The 18,218-nt window shown below is 40.4% G+C and overlaps 1 protein-coding gene across 1 annotated transcript; it reads left to right on the forward strand.

Moving 5' to 3' along the window:
* Positions 1–3,679: 3,679 nt before the first annotated feature.
* NIPA1 (NIPA magnesium transporter 1) lies at positions 3,680–15,304 on the forward strand. The gene is made up of 4 exons (XM_025896728.2): positions 3,680–3,748; positions 7,616–7,706; positions 8,954–9,114; positions 10,215–15,304. Coding segments are annotated over exons 1-4 (765 nt in total). The 5' UTR covers positions 3,680–3,747; the 3' UTR covers positions 10,727–15,304.
* Positions 15,305–18,218: the final 2,914 nt, after the last annotated feature.

The raw sequence follows: 18,218 nt of genomic DNA on the forward strand, positions 1-18,218 counted from the left end.
TCTGCACATCTTCCCACATCCTTCTCGTCTCCCGCATCCCCCTGCATATCCTCCCACAGCCCTCTGTCCACGGACGCTCGCGGCTCCGAGCTTCCTGCTCGGTCTGTCCCACGTCCGCCCCCCGCACACGCAGCAGCTGCAGCGGCGCCGGCCCGGCCCCGAGCTGGCATCTCCCATGCCCGCCGGTGCCAGCGCGGCGCGGCGCGAGCCTGATGTCAACCTGCCGTCGGTGGCCAGCACTGGCCCGAGCCATGACGTTCACCCTGTGACCTCCCCGCGCGGGACGGGCGCCAGGAGCCGCGCGCTTCCCCCCGGAGCGCCCCAGGACGCAAGCGCAGGGCAGGAGCGGGTCCCGGCGCAGAGCGCTGCCGGGAGCGCTGGGCCGGGTAGCCGCGTCGCGGCCTGCAGCTCCGGCGGGTGGCGTATGCGGATGGCGGTCGGTCAGCGGCGCGGGCGAGGGCGCAGCGCAGTAGCCCCGGCCCCGCGCCCGGTCGCTGGGCATGGCCCGTAGCCGTGTCTCCAGCTTGGTGACAGGCCTCACCTTTCGGTCCTGCAAAAGAAGGGGATTCGTGCAATACAGGGCCCGCGGAGAGGGTAGGGCCCGGCGACGCCTGTGGCGGCCTGGGCGGTCTGAGCGCCCCTTCTTCCGGCTCTCCAGCTCCCCTCGGCACCCCGTGACCCCCGGTGCGCCCGGACACCGCCCCCGGCCCTGCGGGACGGGCTCGTCCCCGCCCGGCAGCCCGGCCGCCCCGGGGGGCCGCTCCTCCCTAGCCCCGCGCAGCCCTTCCCGAGTCGCTGCGGCGGCGGCCTGGACCGGAGGGGAAGGGGGAGGATGCGGGAGGGCTACCGCGGGACACGGGCACCCCCGGGCCCTGACACGGCCTCTTCCGAGGGGGTGGCGGTGTCGCCTGGAGGGGGGGACATCTTTCTGGTGGCTGGACCGAAGGAGCCGGCCTCAGTTTGTCAACCTGAGCGTGTTTGACATCAGAGGTCCGTGACTGGATCGCGGCACTGGGGAGGTGATAAATGACCGGAGAGACGGCAGGTGGGGATCAGTCAGGATGTATTACGGGTGGAGAGCAATGAGAGTGGGTGAAGGTGGGCACCAGCAACAGTTTTCTGATGTATGGTCAGCTCTCTGGTCTTATGTCTCGCTGTAACACAACAGTGAGGACTTGTGTATTGTATGCACGCGCGTGCATACATAGGTTCCTCTTTTTCATGTACTTGTGGGATTTTCCAACCAGTTTCTGTGGCTTTGCTACTTTCTTGCCATGAACAGCATCCGCACATCTTGTCACTTGTTTATTCTAGCCCTTCCAAGTTGCATCGTTGCATCAGTCGTAGTGGTTTTCTCTTGTTGAGAAGAAAGATGCACCAGTAACATGAAATAATTTATTTCTTTTATTTTTCATATTGAAATCCCATGCCTCATTATTGTTGTCTGAGGTGAACGTATTCAGGAACTGACTGTGCTGTCTAGACAGTCTGGCCAAAACAAAACTATATATTCAGAGTGTGAAGATCTTCTGTATTTTATTTTGAAATTGGAGCTCCCCAAAGCATGCAGCTGAACAGCACTTGCTAGTTGCATCATCATGCTTTGAATATAGGAGAATGCAATGTATTTGTTCTTAGTATCATGCTTTTATGTAAGGGGAAAGTTATAAACACAGGTTGCATGAGCCCTTTGGATTCTATTACTGTAGTCAATAGCCATTTGTTTTTGTAGGTGATGGTGTCTATGTATGAGCAGGTGTCCATAGGTACTGGGAACTCTTTCTTATGAAATATCTTTTTTAGTGACCAGGAGAGGCAAGTTATTTTCTTTGTATGCATCTGTGTACATAAATATATATATATTTGTACTTGAGATGGTTCATATTAGAGCAGCAGTTTATTTCCCGTGCCTGCTGCATTTAGCATGTTAATAGTGGATGCAGTGGAGTAAAGCAGGGTTTGGAACTATGTCACTACCAGCTGACAGCGTGATCTAAAAAGTTTGTTTTGCGTTTTCTGCAATGACCTTACAGTTAAAGGCCTCAGACAAACTTTGATTTTGCAAGTACAGTCTCCCTTTCTCTCCAAGATGGCTGTAATACATTTTTGTTGTCCACAGAGAGATCACGTTTGCATCATAAATACAAATTATTTCTTTTTTGTGAAGAAAACAGTGAGAAGATACAAGAGAAAGGAATAACTTTTCATCCCAAGGCAACTGGAGAAAGTTTCCATTTTGCAGTATAGTCGGGTCTAATTACTCCTGAAGAGCTTTCAGTGGAGCAGAGTTAAGTGTGATGGGCATGTGCCTACTTTCTCAGGGCTAGCAGCTGTAAAACATCCTGTTTTGAAGATACTAGTGATGTTTATTTGTGTATCTTGCTGAGCAGTTTGTAGTACTTTCTATTACTGTGCTCAGTGTGGAGGCATACAGGAAAATACTTCAGGTTTCTCTCTATTTAATGTTATGAAGCAGTGGGGTTCTGCCTTGAATCTAGCAGTTGGAGCTGTGCGTCCGAGATCGTCCGTGTCAGATGATGTCTTTTTTCCACTGGCTTCAGCAGGTGTTATATAATTAACAAGGAGGCACCTCAAGTCTTTTCTGCCCTCTCTATTCAATCAATAATATAGTATCAATTCAATTAGTAATACTTGCCTGGTTAGAAACAGCAGTAAGTGACAAATATTTTTCAAAGTTACCTTACTTGAGTCAATATTTTCTATAATTTCTGCCTCCAACAGTGTTTTTATTTTATATGCAATAACAAAAGCCTAAAAACTTATTACACCCACTCAAAAGCTGGCCATTTCCATTAGTCATTTTTCATCTCATTTCAATTATATAGTTTGATTTCCAGAGTTATAGATTACTGTGTTTTTCTTTCATTTGGGATTTCAGGGTAGGTACAATATTGTCTACTGCTCCAGTGGCTTTTGAGAGAACACCTTCCCAAATAAATGCAGAGCTGTATTGCTAGAAAAAGGAGCAAAACGTAGAAGCATAACGTGATGTGAAGGTTGTGCTTGGAGGAGGCCATGCTTTAGTGTAGAAAGCCTTGATGTTCTACAGAAGCAGAACTTATAAAATGTGGTACACAGGCTCCACATGTGCATATCCCAAGGCCTATAATCTGACAGTGAAAAATAATCATCCTTAAACTTGGGACGTACTAAGGGACAATCCGGAGTTTTTACTCCTCTCTCTGAAACAGAGCAGGATATCAGGAATTCAGAGGCTTCAGTCATAATACTTCCCAGTGCTTAAATGCAGGAGGATTGGTCCACACTACAATCCTGCCAACCTGTGCACCAAAACAATTTCTCTGCTACAATTTTTCTGAAACAATTTCACTGAAGTTATATTAGCAAACTGATTGATCCAAATCATGTTCTGTTTCCACAGGTTTCCCATTCTCCTAGTAGAGGTTTTAATCTGTGTGTTTAAATGTCACCCTCAGAAGCATTTGGTGACATTTTGGATGCTTTTCTACACAATACTATGTTAGCATCAGATAGGTACTTCAAACTGGAAATCAGAACTTCTGACTAATACATTGTCTTAAGACGGTCTCACTTGGACACATAAGCCAAATCCGAGAACCTTCTCTCTTTTTTTCCCCCCTCACGCTCAGTTGCCTTGAAGAATTGGGTTGAGATGAAGGTCCTTAATAACTATATTTTCCTGTACTTCCTCTTCCAGGTACTTCATACTTAACAGATATAGTATGGTGGTCTGGCACTATTGCAAGTAAGTATCTTAGAAGGTTTGAATTTTTTTTTTTTAAGAGGACTTGGGCTTAGATGGTGATACAAGACATCAGGAAATCTGGGTTTTCATATTGAATCTCATACTCACTTGTCATGAAATTCCCATCACCAGAAATATCCCACCATTAGTAATCTCCCACTCTGGCTACCATGCCTGCTGGTGTTTGAGAAAGCAACACAAGTCACACATCTTTCACACTTCCAAACCACTGGGTACTCGCAGCCCTTGGCAGCCACACACTGCTCTGACTCTGGGTTCCTGCATAGTTTTGTCTCTGGATTGTGGTGGCCTGCTCAGTTTTTAATAAAAGTCAAAGATGAATTAAAAGTTGTCACTCTGCACAAAAGGGCTCATTGAGAACATGTTATTTTTTTAGATCAGAAAGCACTTAACCAGCCTCAATTAAAAAAAACTCCTTTTTGAGTTCTAGTTCAACAGATATAGTTTCAGTTTTGCTTTTAATCTGCAAGATTAATACGAAGCCTTGTGTGGTGCTGATATGAGATCAGTGTAATTTTACCCTTAATTTCTTTTTAAACTCTGCTCACACCAAGTTCATTCTCTGATGTGAATGTGGAGCATGGGGAGCAGCTGGCTTTCTCCTCTTGCAGGTCAGCCCTAGTTCTACCCACAAGCTTAAAATTATACCCACTTTTAGACTCTAATCCAGCCTTTTGTGAATTATTTGGAAATGTTCTGATGCTGTTTCCAAGAAGTATGAGTCCAGTTGTGCCTCTGGTTTTGTGGCAGCAAGGTAAGTCTCTGGTTTTTGTTTTTGTTGTCTTAAAGCTATGCAAAAGGAACAAAAACTGATAGATTCCCTTTGAAGGACGAAGTTCACAAGTGTAAAAGCCAACAGAGCTTCAGAAGGAAGTCTTCAGCTAATTTAACTTGAGTTTAAGTAGTTCTTTGTCAGCTTCCTCCTCTGCCAAGATCACTACTGCCTAAGTAGAAATAAATCTATGTATCAGTCTCATTGTTTATCACTCATGAGGCTCCCATCTGCAGTCTCTGAGCAGAAGGAGTTAAAATAAGAGAGGTTTTATTACAGGACTTATCCTGGTGAATTGGAGAAAACAATTTCATGCTTAAAAGAGCTGACTGAATTGAATGAAGGCAAAACAGCTGAAGGGAATGGTATCAGTTGGCTTTTTTCCCAGCAGCTAGATGCAGGTATTTCAAAACAAAGCCTTAGTAGCTTTACAGAGGAACTGAGAAGAACTGTTATCAATATTATGGACTCAGAATGGCAACAGAGTCACAAACAGCAATAGCAAGGGCCAGGTAGGCACCTATGGGATGCAGAGAAGGGTGATATTTGGGGAATTAGCAATATCCCCAGTTATCTTGATGAAATTATAGCAGCTGATATAATTTTATCAAGCAGAGAATTTGGAGTTTGGATGACTAACAAAACCCACATAAACTCTGTCAACTGGTTTTCATGGTGTTTGTTCAGACGGTGAACAAGCATTTCTGTGTTGGCATACTGACTCAGCATAACGCTACCTAACTGTTTTGGGGCCCTGGGATCCACTGGATTACTGAGGACTTCAAAGGAAGGGCTGCAGATTCTGCTAAGGGACTTTTTCTTTCACTGTAGTCAAAAGAGTGATTGCAGCATGTGTACAGGTATTTCAATGAGCATTAAATTAATTAATTGGCTAATTAATTACAGTGCAGATTTTGATAGCAGCATAGAGGCAGCTGGTTCTTATAGTGGATATGTCTGTGTTAGTATTTTATTGCAGATGGGGAATACACTTGTGAAGCGAATCTCCTGTTTGTCACCATGGATTGGCCTTTATTTCACATTTCATAGCAGAGTTGGAGCTCCTGAACTGGATGTTAAAATGAAACTGCTGGAAGATGCACTCTAGGAACATGCTTAATGCATACAAGCTGCAAATAGATTTCCAGTTCATGGGAGCAGGCCGAAGTTAGCCTGAAATAAAGCCCCTGACATGCCTAGAGCAGATACCTTTTTCTGTACTCCCAGTCTGCTCCTGGTCTCCTTGCTAATGTAGACAGGTCAGTGTGCATCGAGTTTTATGTTGCAATAACTTTGGGGATACTGGTACTTCTTTACCAAGGTTAAACCTTGTTGTGCCTTCAAGAGCTGAAGTCATGTTTTGACTTACAGCATTGATGTGTCTGGAGAGGAATTTTTGTCCAGAGAGAACTGGATAGGTTGGCAGCAAAGGTCCTCATCATCAGGTAGATGGTAACAATGAGATTCTTTTTTTATTTGGTCTTAATTAGTCCTGGTCTGTTATTCATGGTGGTAAGGGACTGTTAATATTACCCATGGTGATACGGAAAACCTCCAGTAAGTTCAGCTGCCTTACAATATGTTTGGTTTGACTGAAACTTCAGAGACCTAATTTGTGGATTGTTGTTGATGCCGTCTGTTAGGAGTTCTTCCAACAGAATGTTAAGACACCTGACCTCCAAAAAAGCAACCTTTTGTCAGAGTTATTTGGAAATGTCTGTAATCTGCAGAAACGCAGCATGCCAACTGTGCTCCATCCCCCATCCAAGATCTGCCCCAGTGCCTTCAGATGCCTTGAAGATAATGCCAGAAGTTGCCACATATATCTGAAAACTAAGCCTGAGGCTGATAGCAGAGTTACTCTGTTCCCAGGGGCAGGGAGACCACCACTGTCTCTTCTGCTTTAGAAATGCTGCTCATCAACTTCTCTGGCTCACTCCTGCATGTAGAGAAAACCTCAGTGAATTTAATTAGTGTAATTTTGCCACACTCTGCAGTTTTGCAAGTTTGTTTGTCTCCTTCATGTTTCCTGTAGGTTACACAGGTCTTCAGCTCTACTGATAATGTGAGCTAAATTGGTAAATTAATTAATGTTTGCACAATGCTTTGCAGGTGTAAAAACCAGGATGATGGTAATAATATTTGATAGTTGAGGGCAGTGCCAGCCTGAGCATAAAGACATCTTGGATTCTTGAAATGTTTTTAAATGCTGATAATGGCTTTTAAGAGCAGCTGGAAATTTGAGCTGTATGTAATTTGTGCTCAGTCTCAAGCTTCTTTCCAGTTACCACAGACCCTGTAACTATGCAAGTACGTTGATCTATTATAAACTTGCCAGCACTTGCAAAACCACCCAGCTTTTATTTTTTAACTGAAAGCTTGAACACATGGACTGTTATCACAGCTGTGATATGCAATAGCGTGGTACATCTTGGAATTTACTTGAATTGGAGGAAAGAAAAATAAGGTTTGAGGCTGTTTCTATGACTTGTCAGGGATCTCTTTACAGTGGTCAGGAATGACTTTTGATGCTCTATAGTGTTATTTGATGTAGTGTATTGAGGAGTCCTTATGCTTGTGCTTAGGATTTCTTCAGAAGATTCCTCAGTACTGTCCTCTTTCTCCCAAAAAAGTAGCACTACTGTCAGGAACTATAATCAAGTGCATTTTTTTATGTATGTGCACGTTCTAAAGATGAAAACATGGGTCATATGTACTTTTAGCCTTCCTTATATAAATATTTAAGTTTAATACTGAGATATTTGAATGTCATCTATGAGTGCTTCTAGTTTATAGTCTTGTCTTATGTTCAACTAAGAGAAGTTACAAAAGAGATTATTTACTGTGCCCACTTGGATACTCTTGTGTGGCAAATATAAATCCTATATTAAGAAATAATAAAGAAATATAAAAAACCCCCAGCCATTTTGTTTAAGTGCAAAATTAACAGAGCTAAGCAAATCTGCAACATCTGTTTTCCAGTTAGCTCAGTCTTTCCCGAACAATATTGGGTAAGTTTTGATTACTTCTTTTTACAAAGGGGTTTAAAGGCTTATTTCTGGTTCTTTTCTCAGTGGCTCTGGGTCAAATAGGGAATTTCTTGGCCTACACTGCAGTCCCAACTGTGCTAGTGACGCCCTTGGGAGCTCTTGGCGTTCCATTTGGGTAAGAGTTTGCTTTTCTTGTTCTTATCTGGATGTTGTCACTACTTAATAAAATGTCAGATGGACTCAGTGCTCACTGGAGGACCATGACTGTTAATGATGTGTTATAATGTCACTTATTCCTGTTTTCCCTGGCAAAGCTGGGGCTAGGGGAAGACAGTGGTGAAGAAGGGTTTTCCTGAGTATCTTTTGCTTTATCTATCACTATGATTCAGAACAGATAAACATTTTTTTTCTCCCTTCACTGTGGTTATTCTGGACTCTTCTGCCTATTCTCTTATTCACAGTTCCCTTACTAAGTAGATCTTTCCTTTTGTCTCACAGTCTTTCTCTGCCCTGCTATGCACAGCCCACATGTATTTATTAATGCTGATTTTCATTTCATTAGATTTAACCCCTGTCCTGAAGCAAGGGAGTTCTTTGCATATGCATGCCCTCAGCTTCTTAAATGTTGTGTTTGTGGGCGGCACAGAACAGGCAGTGAGTTTAAGGACTTTAATACGCAACTAAATGTTTTGTGAATAAGTAAACTACAGTCGTGGAACTAATGCAGTGAAAAAGCACAACTCTTTAAAAACAAAGCTGTACATTGCCTCAAGATTTTTCTGCTGACTGCACTGGCCATCTGCTTCAGAGTGTAGATGGCTTTGCATCAGCTTCATGGCTGACTTTAGTTTTATACACAATGAAGCACACTGATGGTGCTCTACTTACCACCTGTTATTTTATCCTAGGCCACATAATTTTGTGTACTTTGGTCAGCTACTTCTCTGAGCTGAGCCCTGTGATCTTTGTAACCAAAGGTCACTTTTATCTCCTGACTACTTAGCACCTATAAAATGGGGCTTAGTCATAGCTCACCAATTTAGAAATGGGTAGATAACTGCCTTTGGGGGCCAGATGTCTGATTTGGGGGGGTTGGGTTTTTGGGGATTTTTTTTTGATGGGGTGATGTGGTGTTGTTTTTTGAGGTGTTGTGGTTAGGAGTTTTGTTGGAGTTTGGGTTTTGTTTTGTTGTGTTGGTTTTTTTCCTGAGATGAGATGTCAAGGATTGAGTAAAACTGTGAATGGATGAATCTTTCCTAAGATAAGTCAGAAATACCTTCTGAGGATTCACCAACATTTGGTTGAAGATCCACTGACATTTGATAATAATCCTTTAAGAAGGAAATTCATGTGGCACAACACTGTTAGAACATTATTAACAGGATGTAGTCAAACTTTTATTTTTCTTCCTCTTTGTGAAAGGTCCATCTTAGCTTCTTACTTACTGAAAGAGAAACTGAACATTCTTGGCAAGCTGGGATGTTTGCTGAGCTGCGCCGGGTCTGTTGTTCTCATCATCCATTCCCCAAAGTCCGAGAGTGTAACGACTCAGGCTGAGCTTGAAGAGAAGCTTACAAATCCAGGTACTGTGGTTTCTTATGAACTCATAACAATTTTGTGACGTTGAGCAAGAGTACGCAGGAGGAAGAGGCTTAACACTTCTATCAGGTAGGAAAATTGACTTTTGAAGAAAACATGATGTGACAGAGAGAAACCAGTACAGGTTTTGTATAGGAAAACTATGCCTTACTGTACGTAGAACTTGTCATATTTATTGAGATATGTGTGCAGAAAGAAAACGTGGATACTTTTGAAAACACTGTCCTGCACAGCAAGCTCAGAACAATGACACAATAAAGCAAAAAATAGGCTGTTGTATAGAAATAGGCTGTTGAGACATATGTTGAAGTGCCTTTTCTTTCTCAATAGCTGCTGGAGGACACATACTGGTGCTAATATGTTCCAGGCCCAGTTTTATTTTTCTTGCTTAACAGCTAAACGAACAACTATTGTTTTTCCTTTATTTGCTTTAAGTGAAAGTCAACCCTAATAACATCAGCTATTCAAAAAATCTGCAAACAAAGAAAAGAAAACAAATACCCTGGTCTAAATTTACAGTTTAAGTCTGAACAAAATGAATTGGCAATATATTTCTTTAAAACTGTAAAGCATGAGATGTTTTTCACTGATCTAATCTGTGTACTGATGCTATAATGTTAGTGATATGGCTTCACGTTTCTTCCAACTGTCCCTACTCCACTTGCTCACCCTAATGGGATCTAACTTTATGTTTAAGCTCTTTGCTGGATCCACACACCATGCCCTATTGAACTGGTTATGAAGGAGATGTTGTCCCTGCTGTCTGTCATAGGAGGAGACTTTAAGGAGTATAGTCCTGATGGAAGAGAGAATAAAATAAAAATAGCAATCCAAAATCCATTTCAAATGCGCAACAGTGTCATTTACTACATGATGATTTGTTTTACCCAAAGAACATGACATCATCAGTTGCAGATGCCAACAACATCTCTAGAAGCTCAGTGGTTTGGATCTATATTGAATAGCAAATCTTAAGCATGATGTATACTGAAGTTCACTGGTATGACATGATTTGCCTGCTAAAATTTTTAGAAGACCAGGAGTTCTCACCTTGCTATTATCTTGTTTCCTTTTTGTTTTCCAGTTTTCGTGGGTTATCTCTGCATAGTGCTGCTAATGCTTCTCCTGCTTATCTTCTGGATAGCTCCAGCTCATGGACCTACTAATATCATGGTTTACATCAGTATTTGCTCTCTGTTGGGCAGTTTCACTGTTCCTAGTACAAAAGGCATTGGGCTGGCTGCTCAAGATATCTTTCACAATAATCCGTCGAGTCAAAGGGCTCTGTACCTCTGTCTGGTACTTCTGGCAGTATTAGGATGTAGCATTATCATTCAGTTCAGATACATCAATAAGGCACTGGAATGTTTTGACTCCTCTGTGTTTGGTGCCATCTACTACGTTGTGTTTACCACCCTAGTCTTGCTGGCTTCCGCCATCCTTTTCAGGGAATGGAGTAATGTAGGAGTGGTAGATTTTTTGGGAATGGCTTGCGGATTCACCACAGTATCTATTGGAATTGTTCTTATACAAGTCTTCAAGGAATTCAATTTCAATATTGGAGATCTAAATAAACCTAACATGAAAACAGATTAAAATATTTTTTGAGGGGAAACTGGATGGCTCAGGGAAGGATGCAGAGTCCTTAATTTCTAGGTCACTGATTCAAATAGGATTCAGGCAGGTAGCTACCCTCTGATGATTTGGTGGCCTATATGAAATGAATTGGAAGCCTCCATCCAGTTTCAAAGGAACAGTTGTCCATGTACCCCAGTCGACACAATAAATGAACTTAATTGCAACCACTGATTGAGTCAGCATAGAGACTGATGTCTTTCTTTACTGTAAAGGGTAGTCCCTCAGAAAAGGTCTGTGGATATTCTGACAGACCTGCATGTGAAAGCTTGTGTTGTGACTTCTGAGGTACCGTTTCTGTGGGCAGAGAACATCAGTTTCTAACTCACTCAATCTGATACCTTCCATCATGAGTGATGTGCACCTTTAAAATAAGGGGGAATAAAAGTGGAACAATTTGTTCATTTCAGTATAGCAATGTGTTCACTGTCAAGGCTCTGAATTCTTACATAAATGTTGGTTGAACCATGAACTGCAGATTTGTCCTTTTTAATGACTGTCTTGGCAACTTTGTCTGCCATGTGGTGAAGACACTGGGGAGTTTTAAATTGAATTCTTTATACAGAGCAGTGGACCCTTAAATTTCTTTCACTAATTACTTATCAGCTGATGGTTGTGTCCAGGTATGCATTTTTCTTTGTAACTTATGTGCATTAAGACATACTGCATTCATCTGAGAGTTTTTAATTGGGAGCAGACAAAAAGCCTGTGAAGGATATGGAAATGATGCACAGACTCATTGCCTACATGGTGGCTTATTTGTAAGCAGCTCAGAACTGTTTCAGTGCCTTTGCAATCCAAAAATACTGCATAGTTGTGAATGTATTTGTTTCAGCTGGCCTATACTGGTTTAATAATTCAATTTCACTGTCTACAATATTGGACTATATTCAGATTCTAAACACATAAAGCATCTAGAAGGACCCACGTATTTTTGGAAGAATTGACAAACCTGAACTGAAATCCCCAGATGCCTTGACAGCTTCTGAAAAACTCATAGGCCTAATGAGAAGAGGTAATCTACAGGAGTGTTGAAAACAGTCCAGCATACCTTTATTTTAGTTCAGTGACTAAATGCAGGAGACCATTTTGTGAAGCAGCTAATAAATAAAGACCATAAAAAAATTCAAGAGAGGGAAGAGCATGAGATTTCTCCTAGCTCCAAAAGATGGTCTGATTTCTCTTGTAATGTGGGCAAATGAGGTTAAAGACCGAAAAAGCTTAGGCATTCAAAGAGCTGAGTTTTAGATAACTGACAGGGACACACATTCAGCTCCAGTAATTTATAGACCTGTGTGAATGGTTCAGCCATAATATGTTGACAAGTAGTACAGATAGCTTAAGCTATGATGGGGATGACTCTGAACAGTTCAGTTTAAACCATTTAGAGGATATTGATTTGTCAAAGAAAGAAACAGTTAATGTTCATGTTCTACTTATATTTGGTAGCTAACATCATGAGTCAAAAACTTAAAAGCTTGCAAAGCAGTGAATGTTTGTTTCCATGTAAGTACAAAACTAGAAGAGTACCATGGAACTCAACACCTCTAGATCAGGACATCTTCTGAGAAAAACAAGAAAACCCAACGTGGTTACAAGACAGTATTTGAGAAAGTTCATGACACTTTATCCAGAAATCATGAATGTAGCTTTGTGGCTGCCTGACAAGAACATGGACTGTGATTAGCAGGGTGTAATACTGTCTGCTCTCGTGATCGTTTTTGTTGACCTGAACTAATGTTTTCTTAAAACTCAGCCTCCACTTCAGTTTAAAATGAATGCTATAAGCCCTACTAATGGCAGCAATAATTGTGAAAGTGAATCCTAAAGATTTAGTGTTCTGAGGGACTGTTCTGAGGGAGTAAGAGTCCTACTGTGTTATTTTCAAGCTTGTTTTATAACTCCAAATTGCAGGGGAGTGACTCTGAGTTGGCAAAAATGTATGTCGTTATAGGCCAGCGCCGTAACTGGGTATCTTAATGAAACAGAGTAGCACTAGCAGAGAAAAGACCATCTACATGGATTTTCAAATATTGTGCAACAACTTGAAGCAGTCAAGTTGTTTTCTCAAAATTCAGATTCAGAGTTCCTGAGTTGCATGTTGGTTTTGTATTAGCCTTTAATCTCTGATGACTTTGGTTAAAAATTTTTAGGTCAGAATTGAAATTATTGTGGTCTTATCTTATTCCTCCTTTGGCCATCTTTGTTTGTCTTGGTTTGTTTTAAAATTAATTATTTATAAAGTGCCTGTCCTATTATGTTAGGTGCATATGCAAATTATTAGTTAATATTAGATTTAAAATAACTTGACTGCCCTGTCTAAACTTTGCCACTTTCTGCTCCACACAAAGTTTACTTGATAAGTGCTCACTATGCAGAGGAAGAATAAAGTAGCAGCCGTGTTCTGTGGTTCTCTGACTATCCTTACAACTGATAAATGTCTGCATAGTTCCCTTCTCCCCAGATGCTCCTCATCTGTGATGATCTTTCTAGAAATGTCTAGTTACCCTTGATGTTTAAAATAGAGATGTCAAAAGCCAGCACATAAGGTGAAAGAAATTCTTGTGGCCTTGCACATCACTTGTATCTGCAGCCTTTTACATCTTGAATGCTAAGTAATGGAAACCTTTGTTTTTGCTATTTTGTTCAGTGTGTAGCAGTTTTCCTTTGAGTTCTGCTGTACCTGGATCTGATTCAGTTCTAACTTTAGAAATGTATTAGCATTTCCTGTTGTCACTGTTGATAAGGTTCTCCCCCACTCCATCCCACACCCTCCTCTTTCTAGGTGTCCTACCTTTTTTAGTCCCATTGCTTTTCTGATTTAAAAGAAGGCAATGTTGAAGTTGAATTTTAGCTGTTCACTCTTTTTGTTTTTATTTCACTCCTTTAATAAGTAAGCACTTTGAATAAGACAGATATCTGAGTTTCATCATCTCAGGGAGCAAATGTGCATAGTTGTCTCCTGAGCTTTGGTGTCCCTTATAGGTCTGCCCTTTTCCCGTTCTCTTGTGTTATGTCTGTTGATAGCTGGGAGCCAGATGACTTCAGTTCTGATTCCAAAGTAGAAGTGGGAGAGGCTATGCATACAAAAAGTGGACTTGTTGCAGTAGTGGAATGCATTTGAATTCAATTCAAATCCATGTGAAAGGCGCTTCACTCTGTATGTCTGACTTCTGTTATACTTGTCAAACATATTTACTTGGTACTCACTTGAGGATAGCTCTTTGATCATTATCCCTTCAGTGTATGGAGGATTTGCATATGTCAGTCACAATCCTTATTAGGTGTCAAACACAAAAATCCCTCAAATGTCCAATAGGAGAATAGAAACCTTTTTGATACAACCAAAAAAAAAATTTGTTACACCTTAAGTACTTCTGTAAAAAAGAAAAATGTCTAAACAAGTTATCTGCTGTACTGACTTTCCAGGACTCTGTATGTGTAAATAGAGCCTATTTATTAGTGAGCTGCAACTAACATAAGAACCTGTCATATCACAGTTTGACAAGTGAAGCTTCCTATTAATAATACTGATTTATATTGGAACATATGTATTTTTCTGAAGTAATTAGCACTGAAAAATGGAAACACTGGATTAATTTTTTTAATCAGTAGAAAGTGAGGTTTACCTTTCCTCTTTATTTAAAAAATAGAGGGTTTGTATTTGAAGAAGTTTAGGGTTAATAAATAGGGGGTGCTTTAAATGGGCAGTTGTTTGCATGTTATACCCCTCTCACATTCTTGTTTCACAAATATAAAACATCAAGGATTCTACAGATCTTCCTTCATTGTCTTGAGATGGTGTAACTGCTGAAGTTTTACTGTTAAATCAAGCATTATCAAATGTTTATCTATTACCTGTTATCTTTGTAATAATTTTTGGTGCTAATATGGCTTAAAGAATGCAGAATTTTGGTCTGTGTTAGGCACCAGTGTGGTCAACAGTTATTATTACTAGTGCCCAAGTGTTTCAGACAGCAGTGTTGAAATGTTATGGATTAAGAAATCTTTTTTAAAAGCTGAAAATAATTTTTGGGTTTTTTTATTATTTGTTCTTGTGTTGGGTCCTCCCATGTCCCCCCCCTTCCTGATAAAGTTGCTCTACAGAGTGGAAAATATTACGCAAAGTGGTATTTTTAAGTTAAATCCTTTTTCAACTGTGGAACTTTCTCTTCTTTTTTTTTTCCCCCTACTTTTTTTTTTTTTTCCGGAATGTAAAAAATAGTTCTATTGGGATATGGGGAAAAGGTGGATGGCAACAAACATACAGTGTCAGGTTTGGTTGCTTCAATGCTCTTGCAATATAGTTACTACAGATTACATAAAAATGGTTTATTTTATTAGCTTCCGAATAATGTATATATAGATTTGTTAACAGCTTACAAGTCAAGCTTACTCTCTTTGCTTTTTAAAAAATAGTTATAGGCATGTTGTATTTGCCTTGTGTAAATTATTAAAGGCTATTTATTAAGTTTTCTGATAACTAATCTATTTATTAACCTGTATTGTTTTAAAATAAATGATTTATTTCTAGCTCAATGTTTTGTTTTGTGATTCCTCTTTATCCCAGGGGGAGAAAAAAATCAAGTTTCCCACACACTTAGCTGCTTTACAGCCTAATCCCAATTCATAAGCCTAAACTATTTTCATTTACCTTTCATAAAACAGCCGTTTTGCGTTTACACAGAACAGCAGGTTCTTGTGTGGGTACAGATCTGTTGCCACACGAAGGGGTCAGTTGTCCTATACTGGAGTCTACCAGCAGGCTATAGTCTTAATGTCTTCCTTAGACTGAAGTTTGCTCACAGGTAGAATGAACACTTCTCTGGAGAAATGTTTGCTGAGGCCTGAGTCACTTTAAACTGTGTCTTTAGGGTTAACATGTGCTCTGTTCCTGCATTGCTGTACACTGGCTACTTGCTAGTGCTTTTATTTCAAGATCTACTGCTTCACAGTGGGTGTGCATGGAGTGGCAACAGCTGTAAGGAAGTCACCAGTCTTAATTTATTGTCTCTCACAAGAACTTCCTGTGGAATCACTTGGGAAATTACAGTGACTGCCCATCTAATTCTTCATCTGAAATTCCTAGCTACTTGTATCAGGTACTGGCAAATACATGGCTTACAATCTCTTTGTGTGTGTGTGTGTGTGTGTGTGTGTTAAGTTTTAGGTGGTTGGGTTTTTTTTTAATGGTGGGATTTATGATTAAGAATTGTTTCAGTCTGTGATTCAGGCATTTGTGGTTTAGGGGATGCATTAGTATTACTGCTGGTCAAAATTTAAAGTTATTTTTAAACAAATTATCTCCTCCAATATTAAACATATGCAGTGGAAAAGACTGGCATAGATTCTTTACTGTAATTTTATTTTTAGAGGTGCTGATGATATTAATGCAACATACAAAGATAGTCCAAAAAACTAGAGAGGCTTTTTCTTCTGCATGCAGCATATCTGATTTTTAAGTAGGTAGCATAGAGGAGTGTGTATTTTGAGAACATGTTTTATCAGGAGAATTCAACTTTTTATTTTCCTCTTGTTCATCTCTGGAGTTAGGCCTCTAAGGCAGCAGCATTGTGGTAAAGGCAAATATGCCATTTACGCCACTGGTATTGTTGAAAGTCTGGGACATAATCAATCCTGAGCATATTTATCTCACCAACACAGTTCATATAGGAAGAGTGTTAGAGACCAAAATCTGATAGTGCCAAAAGGAAAAACAGTTCCATTGATTTTTTTCATGAGGTTTGTTCTAAGAGTTTAAGTCTTAAGCTGAGTCCCTGAAGTTATTTGTATGTGACAGTGCACCTGTTGTATGAGTAGACTCACAGACATGACTTCATTGTTCTGCTCAGCTGTCTTCGTGAATGCAACATGATGTGGACATCAGAGTCCCTGTTAGAGCTTCCTGATTGCCTAATCAGTTTTCTGTCAGGTACCTGACTAGATTCACCATCCTGGTGGGATGCTTTAAAACTCTGCCAGCTGGCACCATTCTGCCCAGGGACCATGTATCAGAAAGCAGCTGGGTGTGGATGGCACACAGTGCCGTTCATCGCAACCCCTTTGCTGTGTCTACACCATCAGAAATCACTGCACAAGAGTCAGTCGGTACACAACACAAACTAGACTATCTGCTAACTTGGTCATGCTCCCCGAGGTTGTATGGGTGGTATTTTTGCTCTCTGTCCTTTTAATACGAGTTGTTTCTACACATAAGAGATACTAAGCCCTGAAAAACGACATTCATAGCACCTATGCTAGCTCACCTCCTTTGTGAAATCCATGGGGCACAAAGATGGCTTGTGTGGCTGAGCTTCCCTACAAGAATGGGTCAAGTTAGGCAGGTTACCAGCATTCTCATGTTTGGAGTTCTTTCCAGATACTCAGCAGACATGCCTGAAGTACCATGCTGTTGTAAATTACTCAGAGATGGTCTGAGTATTTTCTGTTACTGAGCACAACCCCTGGCTTTGGGGTAAATATTTAAAGATTTGTGCCAAATTGAGAGCACTTGAATTCATATTTTGTGTGAACAGATGACAGTATGTTAAGCAGAACTAGCAGTTGAAGAAACATGAGGAAGAGGATTAACAGAGAATGACTGAAGTTTCATAAGGGTCTATAATGCTTAGAGGAGTCCAGTTAATATTTTCAGGTGTTCACTCATTGCTTTAGGTTGGTTGAGAGGTGTTTTTGAAAAGAGGAGAGCAGGAGAGGAGACTGGAAAGGGAAGTTTAAATTGACTAGCTTCAGACATGACTGTTGTTTAACTCAGGAATATGTATGTGTATGCTTTACCAACATTTGGCATGATCACAGGCACATTAATTTCTTTAGCTCTTTTAAACTTTGAACTTAGCTATCAGTACTTAGATGCTTCTGTTTATACTGTACCAGTTTAGGTGGTACAGGTGTTCATTTTTTTTAATCCATTCGAGAAACCGTTTTCACCAGCTGTTGAACTTTTTTTCAAAGACTTCATAGTTTTGGTATCTTTGGCATCTGTAAAACACAGAAAAGCTAGCCTCCTACTGTGTAATTATGTAGGTAATGACTGCAAATTGCTTAGCAGTTTTATATGTTAAAATATATTTTTATATATACACACATATATATAATTGCAAAGTTCATGTCAAGAATACTAGATTAGTTTTACATTGGGGAATGGAATGTTGCCTTAGAGAACAGAATAGGCCTAAAATTTATCCATATGCTTTGACTGCTGTAGAAATTTAATTTTTGTGACAGACTGAGGGACCATTCTTAATGAGAAAAAACACAGCAGGTAATGTGACACAGAGTGGCTTTGTTATAGTATCCTGTGAAAGAAAGCCAAGATTGGTTCTCTGGTTTTGTTTCCAGGTTTTTCCAGGTTTAGCAAAAATAAAGCAGCTGTTTGTGCAGACTAGGATAATGTCAACACAAATCCTGAGAAGCCTTAAAAAGTAGGAAC

This window comes from Manacus vitellinus, unplaced genomic scaffold (assembly GCF_001715985.3).
Source record: "Manacus vitellinus isolate BGI_N305 unplaced genomic scaffold, ASM171598v3 scaffold_7_pilon, whole genome shotgun sequence".
Classification (NCBI taxonomy): Eukaryota; Metazoa; Chordata; class Aves; order Passeriformes; family Pipridae; genus Manacus; species Manacus vitellinus.